This window comes from Gossypium hirsutum, chromosome D05 (genome assembly GCF_007990345.1).
Source record: "Gossypium hirsutum isolate 1008001.06 chromosome D05, Gossypium_hirsutum_v2.1, whole genome shotgun sequence".
NCBI classification, from domain to species: Eukaryota; Viridiplantae; Streptophyta; class Magnoliopsida; order Malvales; family Malvaceae; genus Gossypium; species Gossypium hirsutum.
In genome coordinates, this window is record NC_053441.1 from 3,270,637 (window position 1) to 3,297,100 (window position 26,464).

At 34.5% G+C, this 26,464-nt stretch overlaps 3 protein-coding genes across 7 annotated transcripts; 2 read left to right on the forward strand and 1 right to left on the reverse strand.

Annotated features, from left to right (window-relative positions):
• LOC107907055 (guanine nucleotide-binding protein alpha-1 subunit) lies at positions 1–5,128 on the forward strand. Of its 2 annotated transcripts, none has more exons than XM_016834257.2 (14): positions 1–669; positions 1,484–1,677; positions 1,800–1,872; positions 2,411–2,448; positions 2,539–2,628; positions 2,761–2,838; positions 2,934–3,041; positions 3,168–3,269; positions 3,551–3,606; positions 3,822–3,956; positions 4,083–4,176; positions 4,280–4,339; positions 4,422–4,501; positions 4,581–5,128. In XM_016834257.2, the coding sequence occupies exons 2-14, from the start codon at positions 1,591–1,593 to the stop codon at positions 4,756–4,758; spliced, it is 1,179 nt and encodes a 392-aa protein (XP_016689746.1). In that variant the 5' UTR covers positions 1–669; positions 1,484–1,590; the 3' UTR covers positions 4,759–5,128. The 2 variants fall into 2 exon arrangements, with proteins under 2 accessions (XP_016689746.1, XP_040949074.1); XM_041093140.1 differs by having other exon boundaries at positions 37–179.
• Positions 5,129–6,976: 1,848 nt separating this feature from the next.
• On the forward strand, positions 6,977–8,944 carry LOC107907052 (uncharacterized). 4 transcript variants are annotated; one of them, XM_016834254.2, is made up of 3 exons: positions 6,977–7,111; positions 7,285–7,550; positions 7,634–8,113. In XM_016834254.2, the coding sequence occupies exons 2-3, from the start codon at positions 7,327–7,329 to the stop codon at positions 7,965–7,967; spliced, it is 558 nt and encodes a 185-aa protein (XP_016689743.1). In that variant the 5' UTR covers positions 6,977–7,111; positions 7,285–7,326; the 3' UTR covers positions 7,968–8,113. The 4 variants fall into 4 exon arrangements, with proteins under 4 accessions (XP_016689743.1, XP_040949075.1, XP_016689742.1 ...); XM_041093141.1 differs by having other exon boundaries at positions 6,985–7,149; XM_016834256.2 differs by lacking the exons at positions 6,977–7,111; positions 7,634–8,113 and adding exons at positions 8,200–8,381; positions 8,465–8,944 and having other exon boundaries at positions 7,162–7,368.
• A 766-nt stretch (positions 8,945–9,710) lies between these two features.
• On the reverse strand, positions 9,711–26,436 carry LOC107907050 (myosin-15). Its single transcript, XM_016834250.2, has 39 exons — positions 26,249–26,436; positions 25,930–26,058; positions 25,675–25,824; positions 24,601–24,746; positions 24,353–24,509; positions 23,847–23,905; positions 23,096–23,252; positions 22,452–22,601; positions 22,233–22,369; positions 21,407–21,553; positions 21,173–21,274; positions 20,999–21,056; positions 20,803–20,904; positions 20,234–20,271; positions 20,011–20,137; positions 19,746–19,919; positions 17,987–18,118; positions 17,184–17,293; positions 16,751–16,811; positions 16,439–16,616; positions 15,707–15,912; positions 15,306–15,425; positions 14,674–14,772; positions 14,125–14,346; positions 13,786–13,925; positions 13,503–13,614; positions 13,263–13,313; positions 13,056–13,145; positions 12,755–12,925; positions 12,432–12,584; positions 11,982–12,158; positions 11,445–11,579; positions 11,174–11,244; positions 10,994–11,093; positions 10,869–10,925; positions 10,732–10,788; positions 10,564–10,644; positions 10,402–10,484; positions 9,711–10,225 (listed from the first exon to the last, which is right to left on the reverse strand). Exons 1-39 carry the CDS (start codon positions 26,252–26,254, stop codon positions 10,102–10,104), a joined length of 4,569 nt encoding a protein of 1,522 aa, XP_016689739.2. The 5' UTR covers positions 26,255–26,436; the 3' UTR covers positions 9,711–10,101.
• Between the last annotated feature and the right edge of the window lie 28 nt (positions 26,437–26,464).

The following is a 26,464-nucleotide window of genomic DNA, read 5'->3' on the forward strand; positions in this document are numbered from 1 at the left end:
AGAAAACGCAAATAAAAAGTGCATTATTTTTTCTATGGTCAAAATGTGAGAAGATATTCGAGACTTTGTGAACAGAGAGCATCAGAAGGAAAAAAGCAAAGGAAAAAGATAGGCAATGGCAATGGCAGCAACTGAAGCTGAAGCAGAGCAGAGCAGAGTTCCAGTCTAAGCGCGTCTATGTATTTTCCCGAGACACCCATTTCTCTCGCTATATAAAAACACTATACTATATATTCTTGTGTAATTTATACACATTTTTTTATGAGGGAGGAGGAGGTTTAAAAATTTTCTATTATATATAAAAAAGTACAGATCTTTCTAACTTTGACTGAAGATTGAAAGAAAGAGAAGGCAACCAAAGCCAACACTTTCGGCGCTCCTTCTTTCTTCCCTTTGGCTTTGCTTTGCTTGCGTCTCCATCTTTCTTCTTCCTTGTTTTGCTCTCCAAAATCTCTCTTTTAAAATTCCAATTTTTATTGTTTATTTATAATTTTCACACTTGAACAAAGTTTCAAAACATTTTTTTTATTACCACTAATAAAATAACATATCCATAGTTGGCCCTCAAAAGAAAAACTCTCACTCTCTGTTTTCTTGCCCCAATTGTACGAATCTAAAGCTAACCCTTTTAGTCTATCAACCTTACCAGACCCTTCTTCTTGTTATTGGGTAAGTTTTTTCTTCTTATTTTTGTTTGCGTCTTGTTGAACTTCCAATCTTTTGTGCTTTAGATCTTTTGGGTTTTTTTGGGCCTGCTTTTGGAGATCTCTTTGTTGGTTTTTTGGTGATTAGATCAGGAGGATTTTGGGTATGCTCATTTTTTGTGTTTTGATTTTTTCTTTTGTTTAACTAGTGAGAACCTTCATTCTACTGATTTCCTTACCATTTCTTTGAACTGAAAGGTTTTCCGGTGAGTGATCCGGTGAGCAGCTAAGATTTGTGGGTTAATTTCTGTTTGTTTGACACAATTGAGCACTTTAGTTTCTAATATTTCGTGGAAAAAGTCGAGGAGGCATGAAAATTATGCTGTAAAGGAGGGTAATGAAGTCCCAAAAACATTGTAAACACCTAAAGGACGGTATATTGTTGTTGTGGGTAATGGTGAATACAGAAATGGACGTTCATGTATGGTTTATTAGTTGTTGTCTAGCACGTGGCCATGTGCTTCGATGTCATGTTCACATTAAGTTTGTAGATTCACGTGAAATAAAATGGAATCTGATTGCTGATTTGTAGGCTTACATCTGAGTGGGAGGGGGGAGGGAATTTAATCAGTTATGATATGCTTTGATTTATATTTGTACAGTTTTTTTTGGAATGTTTTGACTGCTGATCATGAGTTTGTTTGTAACCTGAATTTCAGGCAGATTTTCTCATGTTTGTAGTAAAAGAAACTTTCTTGCCATTTTGTGGACTATTGCCAGAAAGCTTATTAAGTTGTTTTAAGAAATTTCATGGTTTCTTACGAAAGGATCTCTTGTAGGAGGAGACGACTGTAATCATTGTTGCCTTAAAATTCATTATTAGTGAATACTGATGGAGGCAAGGGCACATAAGATGCCTTTTGGTGCTTAATTTTATGCATCTTCTATGCTGATTACTGTTCTAGAGAATATGGGTTTATTATGCAGTAAAAATCGTCGTTACACTGAAGCAGATGCCGAGGAGAATGCACAGGTGAACACAGTTTACATGCAACATATACCATCCTTTTATTTTAGTGCAACTGGACGAACCCTTTGGACATGGTTTTATTTACAGAGTATATTTAGTTTAATTTTGAGTTTGTTCATTTTCAGGCTGCAGAAATTGACAGGAGAATTGAACAAGAGCGAAAAGCTGAGAAGCATATCCAAAAACTTCTACTACTTGGTGTGTGCTACTTAGTTTGCTTTCCATTTTTTGCCTTGTTCGTTAGCAAAAAATGAGCTTTGTACTTTCGTATTTTGACTGTTAAATTCTTATTATTATGTTTGAATGGTTGAAGACTTTGATATGGAACCATTCATGTTCTAACACTGTCCAAATTTTATGGATATGAATAGGAGCATGTTAAATGTCATGTGTTTTTCTGTTTGTCTATGGAAAATGTTCATGCTTATAGAGGACTTGGCATGCTTATTAGTCTTTATCACCTAATTTGTTTAATGGTTTGTATTGATAGGTAAATTGCACTTTTTTCATTTGTTTTTGTCCAAGACTGGCAAATAGTAATGGTTATCATAGAATTGTAGATGGTTATGCTTATACTTGCTACACCTAGATTAGTATCAAAGAATGTTTGATCGATTAATTCTTAACAATTGAGATACGAAGTTGAGCAGCCTAAACTGTTCGTGCTGATTTGCAGCAATGCTTTTTGTTTTCTTTCTTGTTCTTTCAATGACTTAAATATTCATTGTTTTTTAAGGTGCTGGTGAATCTGGGAAGTCAACAATTTTTAAGCAGGTAAGACAGATTGATTGGCCTTTTATTGAATTGACTTCTTATCAGTCGACAATGCTGGTGTGTATATTGTTCTTTTATTCTTATCTGTAGATAAAGCTTCTGTTTCAAACTGGCTTTGACGAGGACGAGCTGAAGAGCTATATCTCAGTCATCCATGCAAACATCTATCAGACTATAAAAGTACGCAAAACCTGAAAAGGGTGTGTTGGTTATTTCCCTTCAGGTGTCAGTTATCTATGACGAGGAATTTTATTTATATCATAAGAGGATCTTTATCTATGTTCTTAACTTGAGCTTAACATGGTTTGATAGATACTGTATGATGGATCAAAGGAATTTGCTCAAAATGATGCAGATTCTTCCAAATATGTTTTATCCAACGAAATTAAGGTTTGAATTCATCATTTTCATGTTGCATTTTTTTTGAATAAATCAGTTTTTGATTTGTAGTCAAGGTATTACACACACTTTCTTTACTCTGTCAGGTTATTGGAGAGAAACTATCAGAAATCGGAAGCAGGTTGGACTATCCACGTCTTAATAGAGAACTTGCACAGGAGATAGAAACTCTCTGGAAAGATTCTGCAATTCAGGTACCTATTTGCTTTACCTTAAGCTGTTTAAGCATTGCTCCTTTTGTGTGTGGAATTTACTGAACCTGTTGAAACTGGTCCTTTCGATGGTGTATTTTAGTACTTAATCACTCTGTGTACTTGTAGGAAACCTATGCTCGTGGTAATGAACTTCAAGTTCCAGATTGTACTCATTATTTCATGGAAAATTTGCAAAGATTGTCTGATGCAAATTATATTCCCACAAAGGTATCTAGAAGTTGCAATATTTCCTTCTTAAAGAAGTTCTATCATCTATATATGATAAAGACAATTATAATACGTCCTTGCTCATCAAAACAATTATCATGTATATAATTTATACCCTCAACAAGATGAGTGTGAATGATAAAAAAAACCTTGAAAATGAATTCTTTTTGGTCCTGTCTGCATCTTTATTAGCCTATTTAACATGCAATGTTGGTAACATTGCACTATTTTAAGAACTACAAACTCTGTCCATCGGCTTCCTAATCTGTTCCATATTGCAGGAGGATGTTCTATATGCAAGAGTTCGTACAACTGGTGTTGTTGAAATTCAGTTCAGGTGAATTATATCTAGTCTCTCCTTTGCTTATATGGATAAATTCAATTAGGTACTCAAATAGGTGTTCATGTTTGACATGATCTATGCAAATTATATTTTGGTAAGGTAACTTAAATCAATGGTTAGATCATCGATACAGCATAGGTTCCTGTCTGCATTTTATTGGGTTACTTGATTCATAACTCATGTTGTTATGTATGATGTCTGCTTTGCAGCCCCGTGGGGGAGAATAAGAAAAGTGGTGAAGTATACAGACTCTTTGATGTGGGAGGCCAGAGAAATGAGAGAAGGAAATGGATCCATCTTTTTGAAGGTGTTACGGCTGTGATCTTTTGTGCTGCTATTAGCGAGTAAGACCTTTTTGCTTTTGCCATCTGCAGATTCCATTTTGTCTGTACACGTAACAATACAACACTGCTTCTATATTGAACCTGGTATCAAAATACAGAAATATTAACCTAGAAGTCGTGGTTTAGGTATGATCAAACTCTTTTTGAGGACGAACAGAAGAATCGGATGGTGGAGACAAAAGAACTCTTTGATTGGGTCTTAAAGCAACCATGCTTTGAGGTTTTCCTTATGCTATATTATGCTTTTTGTGTGTCTACAAGGTAAAGGATTTTGGTTATAGCTGGAATTTAACTTAATGTAAAAACTTGGTTGTTTTTTACAGAAAACATCCTTCATGCTGTTCCTCAACAAATTCGACATATTCGAAAACAAGGTTCTAAAGGTAAAAGCCAGTATAATGGGTATAAAATTACAATATTTATGTGTTTGCATGAGTGTGATCTTTGACATTCAACATTCCATAGGTTCCGCTAAATGTATGCGAGTGGTTCAAAGATTACCAGCCAGTTTCAACTGGAAAGCAAGAGATCGAGCATGCATACGAGTAAGCAATTCATCTCCCCTCCTTGCGAAGAAGGAATTTTTCAACTTATGACAATTTTATTAACTCTCTTTCTGTTCAGGTTTGTAAAGAAGAAATTTGAGGAGCTGTATTTTCAAAGCACAGCCCCTGATAGAGTTGACCGAGTCTTTAAGATATATAGAACCACTGCCCTTGACCAGAAGCTTGTGAAGAAAACTTTCAAGCTCGTTGATGAGTCTTTGAGACGGAGAAATCTGTTCGAGGCTGGGTTGTTGTGAACGAGATCACAAAACCCTAATTGCAAAGACTTGTTCATAATATGAAGAATGTGATCATCACACCATCTTGGATGTTTTTGAAATGCTGGCATATCATATCATATCATATTTTCATCACAGGCTAAAAGTTTTGATTTCCCCATATTGTTGACCAAATTTTTTTTTTGTTAAAAATCTTCTCTAAATTCCCCATGATTCTAGGGACTCTGATTTGTTCAGGGTAAAACATTCCCGAGAGGAATTTGTTTTTCTTGTTTGTTTGTTTGTCTTTCAGGGTTTGGGGGGGTGTATCGGATCAGACATATGAAGGAACAATGAACATGAAAAGACATTCTTTATTTCCTAGTAATACAACACATTGTTTATAATATTCTAGTAATTCTCGTCATGATTATTCTTGTCTGGGAATTTGGCATTACACCCTGTTTTTGAAAATATAACTAAGCCACTATTTCATGATTATTAATTGAGCCAAAAAGAAGAAGAAAGAAACTGGAGTTTTCTCCTTTTACTGTTCATTCAACTGAACTCTTTGAGCCTCGATTTGTCCCAAAGTGAGGCCTTTCTTAGAAACAAAAATAATAAAGGGATAAGTTTAGGCGGTCTTTTTGTGGTCTAAACCAAATTCCTTTGGTTAAAAAACTGAATTTGTTACTGGCAGTTGTGTCTGTCACAGTATATGGGTTCTTTTTGCCACCTAAGAAGTGATAACAGGGAATTTTAACCCACAAAATTAAATGGCCTATATTCTTGGTTGATAAATGTTTTAGCTACATCACTACTTCTGGATTTGAGAATTTTAACTAATTCTTTTTTTATGTATTTTTAATTGCTCTAATTCTTCATTTTAATATAAAAAATTTATGATTAATCTGATATATATTTGATATGTTACAAATTGAGAGCACATGCAATATTTTTGTTAGGGCTTCAATCTTAAACCTTAAACTGTTAAGGTAGATCTCCTATGTCTTAATCCTTAGATCCTTTGTATTATTAGTTATATTTTACTATTTAAGATATAATATTACATTTTTGAAGTTATATCCTCATTTTAATATTACTTCTTTAATAATAATTTTTTATTATCATTCTATTATCATTGTCGCCTTTAATTTTATTATTATTTTTAATTTCATATGAAGCGCGTGGCCTTCGATGATGCAGCAGATGGCGAGTAAAATAACAATAAAACTAACCAAAACGTACATTGACAGCGATCTGAGACGGAGAACAAGAAAGACCGAGCCCTTGAACTGTTTCTACTCGTGTCGAACTCTTACGGTCTTCCCTTATTATAAAATAATATTAAATAAAACAACTGAGGCCGGGCCCTGTTAACTAGCCCCACTTACCGACTCCTCTACGCCGATACTACAAAACCCATAGGCCCATTCAAGCCGACTTCCCAACTAAACCCTTCGGCTCTGCTCAACCCATTCTTTTCGGTGTATATTTATGATTTTTTTTAAAAAAAAAAGCTGTTTCATGTATGGTAAAAGTTATAGCACTGGCATAAAATATTATTTAGCCTTAATTATATTTTCATAAGCTGCAATTTTGGCTTATTTTTACAATTACATATTTACAATAAAAAAAAAGCTGATCACATATGACACAAAAATGGAAAAATAGTAAAACATGTTATATATTAAATATATCATAATATTATTGAATAATGTTATCATTAGATATCCTACCTTTAATTTCTTTTTTAAATTTAGATAGTTCATAGTTGTATATTATCTTTATTTAAAACATTGTACTTTATGTTACAATTAAACTGTTTGTTATTAAGTTAATTAATAGAAAACATCAACTTCATTTTATATTACTTTTTTAAACCAAATTTGTTTAGAAATAGTTTTAAAGAAAATATTTATGTTTTGAAAATGTTAAGAGAAATATAATAAATTTAAAAAAAGGTAGGGTAAGAAAGCCAAACTGGAGCCATCCGATTCCAAAGCCAAGCTTCAAAAATAAATAAAGGATATGGATAACGCAAATGCATTGTCAGCGGACATACCCAAAGAACATTGTAAGTACGAACTACCACGTCAGAGTCGGAGACAGACAGTTCCTGAACATGTAGTAAACCAACACCTTGCTTCTATAATTGGACCACGTGGCACGTGAAATTGCCAACCATTCTTGGTATTTAATTACGTAACAGTTGCTCATCACAACTTTTTTTAAGATGAGAACGTAGCTATGACTCATCGCTTCACTTAACATTTACACAGCGATAAAGCACATTCGGGTGCAAACAAACAAGTCGTGCGCTTCGAAAACACCTGATTATACTCTCTTTTTTTAAAAAGAAAAAGAAAATGGAAACATCAACAATGAGTGGGTGAGGATAAGGCCCCAGTTGCTTGCTTTAAACTTTGAGTAATAAACATTTCAGTCATCAAAATCTAACTTATCCTTGTTTTTTTTCTCCAAAGACTTCCATTTTCCTTTCCATTTTGTTTTAAGAAACAAACTCTTCTGTCTTCTTATTCTTACTTTGTTTATCAATTTTAGTAATTTGGCGAAGAAGTGATTAATATCTCGACTGTATCGGGAATGGCGTGTAATGCATCCACGGCGGTGAACCAAAGGAAAGAGGTGGAGGAAGATGATTGGAGGAGTTCATCGTCTACCACCACGACGTCGTCGTCTTGGATCGGGATGAATAGTGATGGATCTGCCGATGGTGGAGATTGCGACGGAGATGATGATGAGGTGGAAAGCTCTTATAAAGGTGGCTTAGACATTATGGATTCGCTTCAACAGGTTTTGCCTATGAGGTTCGTATCTACTCTCCGCCGCTTACATTAAAATTTCTTCTTATGATTTCATAATGTAAACAAAAAATTGGGTTTATGAACAGGAGAGGGATCTCAAGTTTTTACAATGGGAAATCCAAGTGTTTCACAAATTTAGCTGAAGGCTCATCCACTTCATCGATTAAAGAGATAGCAAAACCTGAAAACGCCTATACACGGAGGAGGAGAAACCTGTTAGCAATCAACTATGCATGGGACAAGAACAAGTTCAAAAGACCCATCAAATCCATAATGAATTCAAGAAAAAGCAGATTGACTTTTCTAGCTGTTGCAATGGGTAGCTCTGAAAGTATCTCTGCTACCACAAGTGACCACTCTACTTCTAACTTCATGCCCTCTGCACCCGCCCTCAAACCCCCACTTCTTTCAATAATATAAGACCCCCTTACTCGTCGTAGCCGGAATTTCTCTAATTGGTTGTCCTTTTCGTTGTCTGGTGTACGGCACTGTCATGGGAAGCGTTCATCCCGATTGCTCATTACTTGAGGATAAAACTAACTCTTAAGAAACAAAATTGATACTAATTTGCTTTGCTTCTTACAGAGCTTGATATATATTTTATTGACCCTAATGCATGTGGATGATCATGCATGTGAACCAAAGGAAAGAGGTGGAGGAAGATGATTGGAGGAGTTCATCGTCTACCACCACGACGTCGTCGTCTTGGATCGGGATGAATAGTGATGGATCTGCCGATGGTGGAGATTGCGACGGAGATGATGATGAGGTGGAAAGCTCTTATAAAGGTGGCTTAGACATTATGGATTCGCTTCAACAGGTTTTGCCTATGAGGTTCGTATCTACTCTCCGCCGCTTACATTAAAATTTCTTCTTATGATTTCATAATGTAAACAAAAAATTGGGTTTATGAACAGGAGAGGGATCTCAAGTTTTTACAATGGGAAATCCAAGTGTTTCACAAATTTAGCTGAAGGCTCATCCACTTCATCGATTAAAGAGATAGCAAAACCTGAAAACGCCTATACACGGAGGAGGAGAAACCTGTTAGCAATCAACTATGCATGGGACAAGAACAAGTTCAAAAGACCCATCAAATCCATAATGAATTCAAGAAAAAGCAGATTGACTTTTCTAGCTGTTGCAATGGGTAGCTCTGAAAGTATCTCTGCTACCACAAGTGACCACTCTACTTCTAACTTCATGCCCTCTGCACCCGCCCTCAAACCCCCACTTCTTTCAATAATATAAGACCCCCTTACTCGTCGTAGCCGGAATTTCTCTAATTGGTTGTCCTTTTCGTTGTCTGGTGTACGGCACTGTCATGGGAAGCGTTCATCCCGATTGCTCATTACTTGAGGATAAAACTAACTCTTAAGAAACAAAATTGATACTAATTTGCTTTGCTTCTTACAGAGCTTGATATATATTTTATTGACCCTAATGCATGTGGATGATCATGCTGAGCGGCACTTTTTCTCTTTTACGTATAGACATTAAAATTCAAGTTAAAGTCTATTAAATATTCAACCTTTTTTTTTTTAAAAAGTAGAATGTTCTTGTTTTAATCATTATAATGCTTCAGAGTGAGCACACATAAAATTTTTTAAAGCTTTTATTAAAAATATTGATATTGGTATAAATTAAAAATTCTGATAAACATTAAAAACTTCAACAAAGTTTTGGTAAAAGCGTATCAATCGCTCGCCTCAAAAGATGGAACTGAATAAAGTAAACCGAGAAAGTGTCTTCTACTTCTATTGATTTCTGAAGTCTACTTTTTATCTGTTTGGGTCCTAGGGTGGAGGTGGACTGTTCAGAACCAGCAAAATATCAAATGTGTATATAACTACATATAATATTACTATTTAACTTTATTTGTAAAATACTTAACGTGGCGAAAATAATGTGAATGGATTAGATAAGAATGTCATAGTCAATCAAATTAAAATGGAATGAAGTAAAAAAAAAAAGAATAAAGATTTCATTAACAATAAAGAAGCTAACGATAAGGCGTAGGCTCATAATTGGCTTGATAAATTTTTACTCAATCAAATTCAATTTGATCAGTCAAATCTTAAAAACATTTTTTACTAAACATTTATGTTTTTCTTTAAAATAATTAGAACTTGAAAAAAAAAATAATGTCCAGAACTCAGTCCATGAGCAGTAATGGCAGTTCTATGTACAATCTAAACATTCTGTATACAGGCATAAGAATACAACATGAAAGCATTTCTACAGTTAAAAAAGCAAATATGAAGAAAGGACAAAACAGGAGAGGACAAGCTTCACAAGAAAAAAAACAAGAAGCATCCTTCTCAATTTAAAACCCAAATAAATGGCTATCTCTAAACAATGCCAACCATGTGGTTACCTAAGTCCTACGGCTACCCAATGTGGACGCCATCAAGAGAGATGGCAGTTTATATAGACTTAATTTCACAAGTTTCTAGGTTCTTTGCTGCTAAATCTTTTATCTTCGATGCATTTAACTTTCAATACGAGCTATACTGTGAGTTCAAAAAGTTGCCTTCGGAATCATACGGTAGACTTACTTTTGGTTCTGCGTTAGGAATTGTGCACATGAATATTCCGACAAGATCGCAGGGAGTTCAATGCCAGAAGGGTCTATTGCTGGTATCGCAATATCTATATCTTCAGTTGAGAATGGAATGCTGCAATCAGAAAACGATTTGAAATCAATAGCAAATCAAATTGATATACATAGAAACATGTATTCACGTATAATAATACCAAGTGGGTTCTGGCAGGGAAAACACACTTTCAAAAGGCATGACGTGCCATTACTCCAGTAAGTTCAATTATACACAAATTTGACAGAATGTATTACCTCAGATCATCATCCAGTAAAAATGAGTTTGAGGCAAGATATTGGTTGTCCTTGTTCAACATCTCCCTCATTTCAGCAACAACCTGGCGGTAAATAAAGTTAGAAACCCAAGGGACATTATGGAACACAAATTTAACACGGGCCCTGATTTATATAACTTGCCTCATTTGACACACTTTGAGTGCCATATTTGTCATCCCAGTACATGGTACTTATTCGGTAAATTTGCCTGATAGTCAAGACCTGCACAAGTTCCACAATACAAGGAAACATGACTAGCGTCCAAAAGGGTGAACTTGAGATAGGGGATTCAGATAAGCATTAACTTACCGGACACAAATCATTACTGATCTCATCCAGAGATTTTTTCCTCTTCTGATGTATAACCTAAATAAATGTAGAAGGAAAAAAGTGAACAAACTTCATAATTTATAGTTTAACTAGCCAAAAAAATGTAGGACACTAACCAGAAAGCCAACAGCTTGTCTAATATAGTTTAGCTCATGCCATGAGGTTCCTGCAAACTACATATTGCAATATTTCAGAATATTGATACCATTAGCACAATAACTCACAGAAAAAAGTTATTTACCTCTTCTGTTGCATTGCCTATCCATTTCTCTAGTTCTGCTAGGCCAGATTTAACATATTCCCCATTTGAGAACGAGCAACATTCTCGTCTAAGTAAAAGACTGGAGAAAATTTCAACTTAATAGTCTGGTCATTCAACCAATTGAATCTTAGGATAATTTTGGATACTATGAGCACATACCTGTTGAAAAGAGACATGTTGATGAAGGAGAAAACCTGAGTTATCAGCTTACGAATGAAGAAAGAGGGTACCTACATGCACAGGGGCTAGGTCAGGAAGGTAATTAAAGAAGCAAAAGCTGGGATTATTTTTATCAGTACTGCTCTAAATAAATTTTCTTCATTATTGCACACAAATGATGACCTTCTCAATTAAGGTTTAAGGATCAACTGCAAACTAGTAATTATTGTTTCTAGAAGAGATACACCTTGCTTTAAACTTTTACACCTACATGATTTTCACGCAAACGATCCATAAGGTTATTCAAGAACTTGATGATACTATCCCATTGACTACTAGGTGATTGCTGGGGAAGCCCTCCAGGAGATCTTGATTTTCCAGCAAGCATTCGTGCATTTTTTGGCACCTTCAAAATTAACAAATATTATCCAGCAATTAGAGTTTTGAAGTTTCTAACCAACTAAAAGTCTGATGCTTCCTCACAAGAATCCAAACAAATATACCTTATTTAACTAAATAAATAAATAAAAGGATCGCATATACATGACAACATATATAAAAAACACCGTGATCAAATCTTAATCAGACACCTAATGCCTTTCTGCCTAAGTTACTTGTTAGTGTCAAGTTAACTCAATATAAAAAGCTAAGCACTTGAACCGCACAATGCAGAGATTATTTGGGACATAACACACACAGCTAAATAATAATCAAAACTAATCTTGGGGCCAAGTAATTTATAAATTTGATTTTTGGCTTTAGATTCTAGATCTGCATAAGATATTAACATCTAACATTGAATACAAACCTGAATGCACAGTGCCAAAAGTGGAGATAATTCTTTCTTAATATTGTCACGAATCAAGCCAAAAATCTTCTCAACACAGGCTGTCAATTGTTGTTTGAATAGTATTGCTGGATATCTTGCATCTATATGTGACATACCATCCTCGAACCCGAGGTATTTGAAAGGGGATTTTAGACCCTGGAGGCATCATAAACAAAATCAGCTTACATACAACAATAATGATTATCATTAGAAAAAAAATATATCAAGAGAAGACCAATTCATAAAGGTGTCAACTATTCAGTCATATGATAACGATAACATCATAACCAAAACTCAGGAAATATTTTCAGCTGGAATTGCATTAAAATTTCAAAGAAATAGAGATAAGAAATTAAATATTCTCTACCATATATAACAAAATTACAACCTGAAAAAGTCTTATTTTCAAAATATTGCAACGGAACTCACATAAGAAACTCTCCCAGGTAAACCAGTGTTTCCCCCAGAACGTTGAGTGCCAGCAGACAGAAAGCCATTTGATCGCAAATTTTTCTGCAGCAGACACAAAAGTGCTGAGGTGTTGGACAGCCAATAAGGTAAGGTTTCATTTTCAGCTCCAACCTGCAAAAAAGGCCAGATGAATATGGGTAACATCCACAGAAGGCAAAAAAGTTGCTAAAAATATTATGGGATTGAGCTGAGAGAAGGTATGAAATATGACTCATCATCAGCAGTATCTATTACATATGGCCTTTCAATTTCATGAAATTTGTGATAATGTCTAATAGTACCTTCAGAACATCATTGATTCCTTCTATTATGTAGTCAAATATAGCTGTCCGTTCAGACTCAAGGGAATGCCAATGATGGAGACATTTATATATGATACAAGCAGCCAGCGGTTTACCATTGTGAAACCCTAAATTTTCTTTGATACATCTTGAAAGGAATTCATAATTTTCCTGTGGACAAAGATACTTATATATTAAGTCATGCAAATGTAAAACTATCAATTTCGAAACTATTTATCTACTAAAAGATCTCATGAAAATCAAAAGAATAAACTTAATGATATTTGTATAAACAAGAAACCTGTTGTCTCTCTGCTGTTAGTTTAGGTCTTCTTGATTCAGACATGCTATGTGAGAAAGGTACAATAAGTTTTGAAGGAGTGGGAGACTCCTGCAGAAAAGAATGTAATGAAGAAAGCTTAAAACTTGCACAACAGTTGAGCTAAAATTAGTGAAATGCAGAAATATTTTTCTCATGAAAAAAATGAGAAATTGAGAGGGGTCTTACAAATACTTGCTTCCGGTCATTCAAAGGAAGATTAAGCATACCACCATATTTCTGGTTCATTAAGAAAACAATAATTTACATGAACCACTTCTCAGCAAGTCCAAAAAAATGCAAATTTAATAAGAAAATAAAGAAGAAATTGAAAAAAGAATGCCTGTCAGACCGGCATCATCCAAGAAAAACAAACACTATGGTTAGCGCAGTGATAAGCCATCAAAGACAAAACACACAAGCACTTACATCTGAAAATGACTTTAAAAAGTTAGAACGGTTGCTTTTCGGGGATGGGGTCAATGCTTTTTGTCGTAGAACATGATTTTCATCTTCTAAACGTGAGAGCTTCTCCTCCAAACTTAAAAAAAACCACCAAACAAAATGAATCAGGAAGTAAAATTAATTAACTGTGCAAACCAAATTAATATATTCACTTCAGATGGCAAGACAACCAAATAAACAGCACTCATAGCAGACATGTATGCATTAAGTCTAAAAGTAATATAATAGTTTCAGTTATCAAAGATACCTCTGCATGTTATTCTGGAGCTCAGAATTCTTCTGTTCTAATTCCTGCAACTTGTCAACAGTATCATTGGCATCTTTTAGAGCCTTCTTGAGCTCAAGCTCCAGGGCAGAATTCTTCTTTTCCAAGGTATCCAAAGAACTCTGAAAAAGTAAATGGAAGCCAATGGAAAGTCCTTATTAATAATAAAGCAGATAAAGAATATACAAAAGCATATTCTAAATTCAATATATAAGAAAATATTTAAATCAGACAAAGTAAACCACAAAGTCCCAAAGCAGAACGTAAATAGTGCTCTTAGACTTATCATGAGATACTCATAATCAACACCAAAACACAAACCTTAAGTGATGCATTTTCCTTTCTCATTTCAGCGATCATAGTAAATTCCTTTTCCAAAGCAGATTTCTCTTTTCTTGATAATTCCAATTGATTTTGCAGCACTGCGTTCTTGTTGCACTCACTAATTGTTGCTAGCTTAGCTGCATCTAACTCAAGCTTCAAAGATTCAAAGGCTTTTTGAAGTTTCGAAATTTCTACTGACTTCGCATCTTCATTGGAAACCTGCAGATTGCCACATTTAAATTAAAAAAGGAAATGGAATGTAGAATAATAGAGTATTTTATTAAGGAAAAGAATAGAGGCACTAGAACAAAGATCTAAGAGCCAGATATTTATAGCACAAACTGAACAGTTAGCTTGCCAAGTTTATACACAATAAAGTTAAGAATTCCAGTTCATAATTAAGTGATTCAGCTTTTTATAGAAAGTGGACCCTGTCATTAGCATCACTAGCCATAACCACAAAGAAAAGACCAAAATACAAACTTCCCAAATTTATATGATCACCTAACTTTTCTAAAACAAGAATTCAAAAACTATAAGCGATACCCGCATTCGTTTTTCTAGATGCAGCCGCCATGTTAGGTCTTCTAATTGCTTTTCAAGCTTGCTCTTAGCTAACCGCAAGGCACCTGCTTCATTAGCCTCCTGAAAAATGCACATGCAAAAGTGGTCATGCATTGAAACTTAACATGTGGAAAGTTTGATGATGAATTGGGATTCTAGTGAATGCATAAGTAGGAATATTCCACCTCCTTGTATAGACAGGTCTGATCTTAAATGAATACTCACTTCTCAAGTCAAACTTGAGAAAACTAGGAATCATTACTGATTACTTTTCTACAATTCCTTAAATTCATAACAAGTACAATCAACAATTATTAAAAAGATTAATACACCTGGAAAATATAGGACTTTCCTAGCCTGCTTTATACCTCACACATGAAGATTGTTGACCAAACATTTGACTTACTAAATAAGTGCGTAGAACTACCTTTACATTTAATGAAACTAAAATGAAGTTTAAGGTATTCAAAGAACAGTTTTCAACGAACAAGGATTCTTTTCTCTTCAAGTACTTTTTCTTGGGCCCTAGAGGTAGCACTAGGCAGATTCCACAAAACACATTTAATATGCCATTTACAGTGAAAGAAAACACAAGAAAAAGCAGTTCCACATACTTGCTTAAGCCTTCGGAGCTCTCTTTTTGCAAGTTTTTGCCTCCAACGACATTGTAATGCTATGATAGATTTTTTATAATTATGGAAAGCAGAGCGGAATCTGCACAATCTCCAATGAGCCTGCTCAATACAAGAAACAGAATATATTAAAAGTCACATTGGAGCCTGCAAAGAATTTTACAGAACTCTCAAAAAAAGCAGAAAAGGTGAAACAGCTTCAAAATAAGCAATTGAATGCTAAGCATGCCATGAATTTGAGGACGGGGAAACACATTAATTGTTTATCACTCACGTGCCCAGAGTGCAACTTCATAAAACCATGATGAACATAATCATATACATATTGAAAACCACAAGATAGCACAGAAATGCATATATAAATTAGATGAAGTTGTTTTCACCTGGATTACAGAGGCAGCTCTATGCCTCTTTCCATGCAAAAACTTTTGACGAGTTGAAAAGCCACGAATGTTGGACTGTATACAAACAGCTGCAGAAATTAGTTTCAGATACGCATGCCTCAATAGCCACCTGCGGACATATTTCTGTAAACAAATAGCAGCTGCAGCCTCTCTCCTTGCAGCAAACATCTTTCGAGCAAGGCATCCTGTAGGAATCATGGTAACTTAGTACTACAGCTTAGATGGAATGCATGAGACAATCACATGGAAAGGATAGTTAGTGACTCAAATACATTTTGTTCTCAGAAGAGGCTAATCAAATGAGTATTCTGTAATTTCAATTTTGATTTAAGAATATGTAATTTAAGTTTTGTGCTAGTTTTTTTTTTTTTTAAATCTCCATTATATATTTTGAACATTAAAGTTATTATGTTGATAAATTGAATAATTTCAAGGCTTGATTCTCTAGCCTCCTCTCTTATTCCTCTGTTTACCTAAATTCTCTCGATTCCTTTTTTCTCAATGCTTCTCAATTCATATTCTATCTACCCTCGTGCCATACATCAGAATCAGATATTAATTTTGTGTGAAATGAAAAATATAGCCAAATGTAATCTTTGAAGAATATAAAGAGAATAACATTAAAGAAAAAGAAAGATTCAAGCAGCAAAACAAAAAGTGAATAACAGATTAGTTATGTAAGAAAAGTTGGTATCCAGACGCCAAGAAAACCTCTGCAATATGCCTGGAGTGCAATTGCGGCAACCCTGGCTGAAATAAACTTCCTATGAGCAATAAATGTCCGCAAACGATGCTGAATACATTTTGCAGCCATATCCAAAACCTCAGCCCTTCGTGAATCTAAAACACCAATCTGACCAGCCCTAAGAAACACTTTTGTCCTGCCCAACTGCACAAAATATTTGAAAATGAAGAATTAGAAGAAAAAAAATAGGCAATCTAAAGACAAAATTGCAAAAGATATGCAAAAGAAGCAACAAAAACTTGGAAATAATTTATTTATACAATGTTAATCATAATTACCTGAAAATTTTGAAGGTTTAACTTCTGCAGAATTTTTTCAGTCAATCTCTTTTCATCATAACTGCAAATATAGCTTTAAAAGTTAAACAAGAAACAGAAAAAGAAGTCACAGAGAACTGCAAAACAGAGAAGAAATGGATTTATTTAGAAAAAAAAATCTAGAAAAACACAACCATGGAGAAGCAAGGATGCCTTTTAACTATTCACAAACAAAGAATGGCAAGTTGTAAGCAAATTCTTGGGAGAACTGGATATGCAAAATACTGCACAAGCAGAGATTTTACCAGAGATGAAAAAAGGATTTCTACAAGGAATACGGGGAGATACTGACTATATTTTAACAATCCTAAAGAAAATTAAGGAAATATGCAGTTTTACATGTGCATATGATAATCTGCACGATATGCAGGTATGTTTGGAAAACATATACAACCTTGTATCCATAAATTCTGGAGCTAACAAGCCAAAGCGGTCCACAAATTCAGAATAAGTCCGTCGAGTTGGATAGCCAGCTAAACTTATTCGAACAGCCTCCAGAACACCCTAATTCCAAATCAAAAAAAAATGTTCTCAGCAAATCAAATCTATAGTATTTAGCAAGAATCAAGACCAGGAATGGGAGGATATCCATGCTCCAGAGGGGAGAAATGCACAGGCAGTCAGATTGAAATAAATGTAAAACCAATCATGAATTTGTGTGTCACTTGCACCAGGAACCTCTTCCATAGCATACCAAGTATTTAGCATTATTAATGGCATCGGAAATTTCTTGTTAACAGACTTGCCTATTCTATTCCTTCATCTAAAAGAGACATTTTCAAGTCTGACTGAAAATGTAAAAGATATGCCTTCATTGCTAGTAAGCTTTTACATACTTTCCTGCCATTTATCAAAGAAAAACTCTGCAAATTGGACCGTTTAAGTAGTGTTTTAGAAATTTAGAACCCATTTTCATGTAGAAATTAATACAGATTCATAAATCAACTAGAAATAAAGAATTTCCAGAATGAAATGGAGCCAAAATACATGGATGAGATTTCCATGTAAAAGAAATTGCAGTCAAAGAGATTAGGAAAGTAATGAACAGATAATTATGTAACCATGAAAGGCCAAGGTCAAATGTTACAACACAAGACTAATCATCATCAGGAGCACAAAGCTTTAGACTGACCTTTCCATTTAGATTGCTCGCACTACAGTTCAACATAGGAAGCATACATAAAAGAGACTACTTACCCCACAGCGTAGCTGATGAAGGATACTAAGGTTCTCAAATTTCTGAGGCCGGTTAGATGAGTTTGGCTTCACACAGCGTATATAATGAGGTTCTGTTGAGTTGAGGGTTTCCATGAGTGCTTGAAGTTGTTGCTATAAAGAAAAGGAAAAATAATTATGCCGGATGTGCTTACAGTAAGCAGAAAGCCCTCGTCAGTAAATAACAACTAAATAGGCAAGTTAACAGGGAAATCTTTTTGTAATCAAGGCACTCAACCAAGAACATTAATAAAGAAAATGAATCATCAAAATCTTCAAATATTCCACCCGCTAAAAGTATGATCCAACAAAGAATAATATCAGCACCACAAGAAAGAAAAGATTGACATAGCCAAAAATTCCTTTCATAAGTTTATTCTCTTAAAAAATGCATTCAATAACATGCATTTATGCATGCCTGAACCTTCACAAGAGCTTCCTAAAATAAGTGCTCAACTATGTTACATGTACTCGAGTATGAGTATCCAATAAAAGTATGTGTCCATCTGTCAGACTCATCTTTTGGTAAAATATGTTACTTGCAGATTTGGCTTAAAAGTGAAGGAAAATAAGATACAGAAATGGGGATCATCGTAAAAACTTATGTGAACATAATAGTCCTACTTCTAAAAGTTAGAAATTAGAAAATTCCATTCGACTCAAGCAAAACACCGTGTTAAGAAAAGTAAGAACAAATTGACCCATCCAACTCCAAACCGAGGGTCAGCTCATATTCTTCCTTTCTCTCATTTTATAAAAGGGCTTATGGTGACACAATAACAATTTTATACGACCTAATAATTGTTTCTATTTAACCCCCCCCCCCAAATCTCAAACAAACTTCTATTTATTAGTTTTTTAAACCATTGCAAGTTGCAAGCCACATGTCATTTTCTTTTAACGGTACCCCTGAATGTCCTCTTTGTTTTCTTTCTGCTTGACAATAGCTACCATTCTGCTCTCTTTTTTTTTTAAAAAAAATGCTCAAGCAAAGGTTAAAAAAGGAAAAAAAAAAGGAAAATAAAGCAGGCTGTGATGTGAATGTGCCTCGGGAGCCCAATCCCTCCCATGGCAATAAGCTCCTAATTGCAGCTTTAAACTTCCTCTCAAGCTTTCTTACACTACCCCATCAGAATATCTTTTTTTCCTATAATGTCTGGATTGGGGTTTTAAGATTTGCTGTACATGAAAGAGACCCAGTCTGAATAAGAATCACCATACTGGACACATATGCCACACTCAAATCTGTGTCATGTTGCTTCAACATGGATAGGCGGGTAGAAAATGCTTTGTCCAAGCAACACTGGTGTTTGAAGAAAAAAAAAGGCTAATGTCGCAATTTGACTCCTAAACTATATCTATTTTTTCACTTTGGTACCTAAACTTTTTTATCCCATTTTGGTACTTGAACTATCATTTTCATTTCAGTTTACCTGAAAATATAAAACTTGCCAATAAGGTGACATGTGGCATATTATTATTGTACATAGGTAACTTTTGGTGTAAAATGGGACAAAAATGATAGTTTAGGTAACAAAGTGGCATAAAAAAAGCTTAGGTACCAAAGCAGGAAAAAGAGTATAATTAAGGGGCCAAATCGTGACTTAAGCCAAAAAAATAGCAGTTTTTGACAATAACTAAGAAAAATTATCTAAATATATCATATGACATAATTATTAGAAACATCTTTAAATTTCTGATTCCTTAGGAAAGCCATCAAAAACCAAAAAGAGTCTCGTACCTTAAATCTTGTGGCGACCGAGGAAAACTTGTATGATGATCTTGAAGATTCCTCAGGTGGTGAAGGGAAAAGACCCGCAACAAATGGGCATTTAGAAGAAGCCAAGAGATTGCAATGTTCTACCACAACATAATCCCGGTTTTTGTCTAAAAAGGAATCTGTTTGATAAGTAACCTAGAAAGAAAGGAAGATGTACACATCATCACATTATCTGACATATCAGAATATAGTTATATTATCTAATACACAATGTTCTATTACTTGCCTTGCCAGCATAATGTGAAACGGTAAAATCTGTTTCTGAAAATTTAGCCTTTTCCAACCTTGGGTGACCACGGAAATTCTGAAATAATTTGGTTGAAAATGTTTCATGTGTGGATCTCGGGAACATGCTGCACAAATAAGAAAATCAGGATAAGGACTAACAGCACAGATCAAATAGTATAGAGCAACACGCACCAATTTATAATGAAGAACTTAAACTGTACCAAGCTTCATCCAAGAGAGCAATTATCCCTATCGGTTTCTGCATATGCAAGCACAATAGTTAAAAATATTTAAAAAATGTACAAATTGGGTGTTATATATTTGCTCAAGCACAAATTTACACAGTGAAAATAATAACTGTACCTACATGTACATTGCTAATCAGTAATCACTAAACATCATACAGATGCAAATTTCAAGTGCACATCATTTAAGTTAGATTCATCCTCACCCCCTTAAAAGAAATGCTACTTATAATAACAGCACCATAAAGGACAAAACTTAGATAATGGGATATTGCAAGGTATTCCAAATACACCATGATGATAATGGCAGAACTTAGATAAGGCCTTATGCACTTACAGTCTCCAACATGTAGTAGTGCACACCTTAGGTATACAAGAATGTTTAAACTAAAGGAAAGAATAGTACTTAGTTCCATATTGATTAGCTACCTGATTGTACTAATAGGAAGATAAAAATAGCCAAAGTAAAGCTCTATTGCCAACAGAAATAACAAATAGAACTAAACAAGATAAACATTTCTTTTTAGAAGACCAAGCATGAAAACCTTCTCAATCAAATCCAAGACATCTTGGTTGTCTATAAATTCGATGTAGCTCCAATTAATTTCTTCTTTCTTATATTCATCCTGTTCCATCTTGAATACATGCTGAAACAAATCAAGAAGGGAATATATAAGACTGGAGAGCATAGCACCATCAGAATAAATGTAGACTTCATTGCATGGAAGATTGACTTCTAACCTCGTTGAAATGCTGCTGAAGCTTTTCATTCGCAAAATTAATGCAAAATTGCTCAAAACTACAGCATAAAAGATTACAATCAATCAATGAAAAGAAACATAAAGCTATACATTTACCTAATAATAACGATAAAAATATTAAATAAACATACAAAACCAAAGAACAATATTTTACCTATTATGCTTAAAGCATTCAAATCCATAGATGTCCAAAACTCCAATTTGCACACGGGAATTTGGATCTTGCCCCACGGATATATTAATCTTATCAACAAGCCTTACAAAATAGAAAGAAAATTTTCAGAACAGAAACAGTTTAATCTTGACCCCATGCTGGCAAGGCAAGTAATACAAAATATGAGCATATGATAAAATAAATGCCTCCAAACATGAATTAACATAAGCATACCAATCAAACAATCGAGCATAAACTGTCTTTGCCAACGCATCCCGACTAGCCACAGCAGCATTACAATCAAGAGCTTTAACTATACTTCCTTCACGGGTTTGAATGGTACGAGTACATAATGTCGCCAACAAGAGGTTCACATCACACCTGCCAAATGAGCAATTTTTTAACATGCCTAACAAGAGAATGAAAATCTACAAATTGCATAGATCAACAAGCTGCTGGCTTGAACTACCCAGCAACCTACTATGCCATTGCCAATGTGCAAGTCACAGGGTATTTAATAAACTCAAAACATCCGTGCAAAAACTATTAGTTGTTTAAAGTAGATACTTTTACTACTGAAATTTGAACTAATTATACTACAAAAGTTGTTTCATATACTAGTGAAAATAAATCACAGCTTTGATTTTAGTCTTTTTTGTTCCAAACTATACATGCAATCCAACATTTTTTATTGAGAAAATATTTTATTAAGCCAATTAGCACAATAGTGATAGAACATATCAACATGAACCATTGATTGCAATTAAATACTGTGCTTCCCAATCCAAACCTCAAGTTCCATATGGTAATTTTGTCTTTAAATTGCGAAAACATCCAAGAATCCTCATAGGCTCATCCATGAATTGGAATAGTTGCTTTTATCAACACATACATGACATAAGAAACAACTTTTAACACTTCTAAAAACGTTGGTTGTTACTTTATTCATATTACAGTTTCCAAACCATTACTGAAAACAAAAAGAAAGTTCTATAATTTATACTTTACTCAAGAATGACAAACAAGACAAGATTGAAAGCTATCTTCTAGGGTGACCCACCTAAAAAGATCAGCAGCCATCTGCATATGGAATGTAGATTTCTGATCTTTAACAACTGAAGAATCATGCTCTCTTCCAGGGGAAAATTCAACGTTTCCCAGATGCAAAATAGCAGCCAAGGTGCAAAATATAGCTTCCTGATAAAAAAAATCACAATAGCAAAAGTTAATCCAGGAAAAAATAATTCAAAAGTAAAAGATAAGTGTAATATTTTCAAACCTGTTCCTCATGACTGATGCCAACAATATCCATTGCCCTCCTTGTCTTCATATATTCCTCTGCATTGCTTACTCCTTCAAGGTCATATGTCTTGCTTTGATTTAAATAGTGAAAGTGGCTTGGATGGCCTAATTTGTACTTTTCTGCATCCTGAACAAAAAAAGTGATAGGGATGAAAATATGCCAGTTAAGGGATTAAGTGACCTAAGCCCTTATTTTATATCCCGACATTAATGAAATAACCTTCTAAATTCTAATAATACAATTCAGCTCAACAAAAGCCGTTTTTAAAAAGTAAAAGTAGTATAATACTACAACAGCAGATTTCTTATAGGCGTACATGAAGTATGTTAACAAAAACATTTGTAGGAAAAATTCAACAACATGAAGAGTAAAAAAAGGAACTACGCAATCAAACAAAACAGCATTATAACATGTGTATATGCATACTAATTAAACATAATATTAGCAATAAAAGAAAGTGCAGCAATCTCAACATTAAACAAAACACTCTCAAGCATATATACAGCATGTACACAAACTCTAAACATGGATAAACACGATGAGATAGACAATGAAGAAAAGAAAAAGGGAAAACGAGATATATATGGCCAAAATAACAAGATAAAGGTAAGACAGATTACTTTCCCAGATGCACACAACTGGTAGAAGCAGTGATAATTCCTCTCAGGATCTGTTATCTGAACAACGCGAGACCGTTCAAGAAGGTAAGTTCTGACTGCAGCACCAGATATTCTACCATTTGCATCGAATTGGATCTCAACAAACTTTCCAAAGCGACTGCCACAAACAAATTAAGCATAAGGATTAAACAATAGTACAAGATAAATAAATTATATCCTCTGTCGCTTGTATCTTGTTAGCATACAACTGTAAACTGGAATGTAATATGGAAATAGCCCAAGCTTAACAGATTCTGAGTTGCAATGATATGGCTGTATGTGACACATTCAAATAAAGTCATCTTATATTCTCCCATCTTGATGCATTTAAAACATATACTGATACAGAAGCAAAAGAACAAACTACATGGTTTCATCTATCTTGCATGATTATAGCTATAATCATGATACTTACCACACCACAGATTGAATCAACAATACAGATCACACAAAAATTGTACTCGTGAAGAACAACTATATAAGGACAGTAGTGAAGAAAAAAATCAAAGATTAGAGAAACAACATGGATTAGTAGGATAAGATCAGCAACAATGTAAAAGAAGCTAAACTCTTACTTCGAACTTTGTTATTAGATCTATTTGAAAAGAACTATAATCCTACACACTGCTGATGGAGTATATAAACTCAACAACAAAGTATATGCACTAGCCAGTAGCCACATGTATTTTGTGAAACTTGTTCTAAATCTCACCTCGAATTGTCGTTTCTAACAGTCCTTGCATTTCCAAAAGCCTCCAAGAGCGGATTTGACTGAATGAAAAAGGAAATGAAATCAAGGGCAAGTTGGTAGCAAAGAGGGGTAGCGCATTCCAAGAGTGTGTAAGAAAACATGAACTAGGCTAAACTGCATAATTAGTTTATAGGATCCTCTATTAAGCTTCCATGAAACTACAAAATAAGAAAAATAAAGGTTTGATCCATTCTAAAAGTAATCTGCTATAAAGTTTGATCCATTCTATAAGTAATCTGCTATCAACCTAGAGCAAAAAATGCTAGTAGCTGCCAAACTTTCATAAGACAGCGGGCTACCTGACATGCCAGTCCACCCACTCACCCCCACCCCTCAAAGGAAAGGGAAAACAGAGAGACCACATTTAGCAGTAAGAGAAAAACCTAATAATAGCAAAATCAAAAAGTTTATATATGTAACCATGGTATTTAAGTAATAAGAAAGTTAGTCAACTTATGCCATCTTACTTCCAGAACTTGCTGCTCAACAGTTCGGTCATCACCAGCTGCACGGCCTCCAACAAAAGTAAGATATTGCATGATAAGTTTTGTTGTCTCAGTTTTACCAGCCCCACTTTCTCCACTGACTAGTATAGACTGGCTTCGACCCTCATTCATCATTGCCCTAGGTTATAAAATAAGGGGTTTAATAGATACCAGCTGAATCATGCCATGAGCAAAATTATGGATCAAGCATCCAGACAAAGATGACATACCTGTATGATACATCAGCCACAGCGAAAACATGGGGGCTTAGCTCACCAAATGGAGCACCCTTGTACTGATCCATCATATGCACATTGTAAAGATGAGGAAGTTTTGTGAACGGATTAACGGCTATCAAAATGCTTCCTGTATATGTCTATAAAAGAGAAACATCTTTGTAACTGGTTTGGTAGCTGAAAATTTACCAACTAAGGATACCAAGAAAATCAGAAAATGTTATACAAATAATGCACAAGTGCATGAGCGAACACATCACGTAACCAATGAGAATAAAAAATGGTTTCTTTTTAAACTAAAATATGTTAGTCATGACTTGCTAAAGACCACTGATAACAACACACAAAAGATCAGAGTCAATCACTAATAATCTCATAATGAAACTAGAAAACCAAATTGGAAAAATACAAATTTAGTCAGCAGTGTCTCATCAAATGCATGAAGCTATACAAGTAAGAGAAAAGAACATGTCTAGATAACTAGTAAAAACTCCACATTAACTTGTCCATATGGTACGCTGACTGAAAGAACATATTACATTAAAAAAACCAAAGGTGAGTAAACAATTCAAAACTCTAGCTTTTGCATGATAACCATGGAACATAAATCTCGTTGACCACAATTTACATCATCATGGCAATAAGTAAGAAATAAACAAAAAGGAAAGAAACTAAACGGGTTTCTTAATTAATACGAGGGGATGACTAGTGTTTCAATGCGCCAACACATGGAACCAAGATTCAAGCATTAATGGGAAATATATTTTTAACCAAATTTGGAAGACAGGCTGCATAGTGGATCACAAACACCATAATTCCATTAATACGTAACTCAAAGATAATATATCCAACATGGCGGTTCAGACGTCAGAACAAATGCATCATCAAATTTAAGTAACAAATCAAACATATTGATCATATGTTATAATCATTACCATTTTGAACATCTACAAAGAAAAATGCACGAAAAACCAATAATTAAGTTCACAACTTAGCATAATTTTGAACATCACTTGAGTAGCTAACGGAATCAAACTTCACTTGAGTAGCTAACGGAATCAAACTTACATAAATATCATTCAAAGCATATCTCCTCTGGAGATTATAAAGCACACCGGGCTCATTCAAATAAGTCAACTTCGTCATATCATCAACTCCTCCATGTTCTTCCTCTTCATCCGCATCTCTAGGAAACAATTTCTCTGGCAAAGCTAACACCTGAACAACGAAAATGAAACCAACAAGTTCAAAAATAAGCAAACAAATACTATTCAAAACACCCAAAAGAATTTAAAAACAAACGGAAATGAATGAAATTTATACCGTTTTACCGGAGCCAATTTGGAGTTGGACCTGCTTGCCTCTGCAATCAGTAATTTCAGCTGGAACCCAAGCCAAGTGCTTGTCCTCAACCCAAACCTTAGCACCCTTGCGGAAATTCATGTTTGGTTCCTGAGAAAATTTGGAAAATTCAAGAAACTAAGGAAGAAAATTAATTAAAATGAAACCCTAAAGAATCTCGTTCTGTTTGTTTGTTAGTTAGAGTGAAGTAAAATGTGGGTGCGACGAGTGTGACATTGGAAATTTCAAAGAAACCCTAAACGGACATAGAAAGACAAAAGGAGAGAGAGAGAGAGATTACGGGCATGTTATTAGCTGTGAATTTTTTCGACTTCCCGCCCTAACTGCTGCTGTAGACTCTAAACAAATATTGAACGAGGACTATTTTGATTTTCTTTTTCTTTTTTAATATATCGTATCGGACACGTCACTCTTTACTGTGCCCTTTGCTTAGCTTGTGTTTCTCTTATTTTGGAATGTAAATACAAATTTTTATAAATTTACTGGAGCGGGCGGG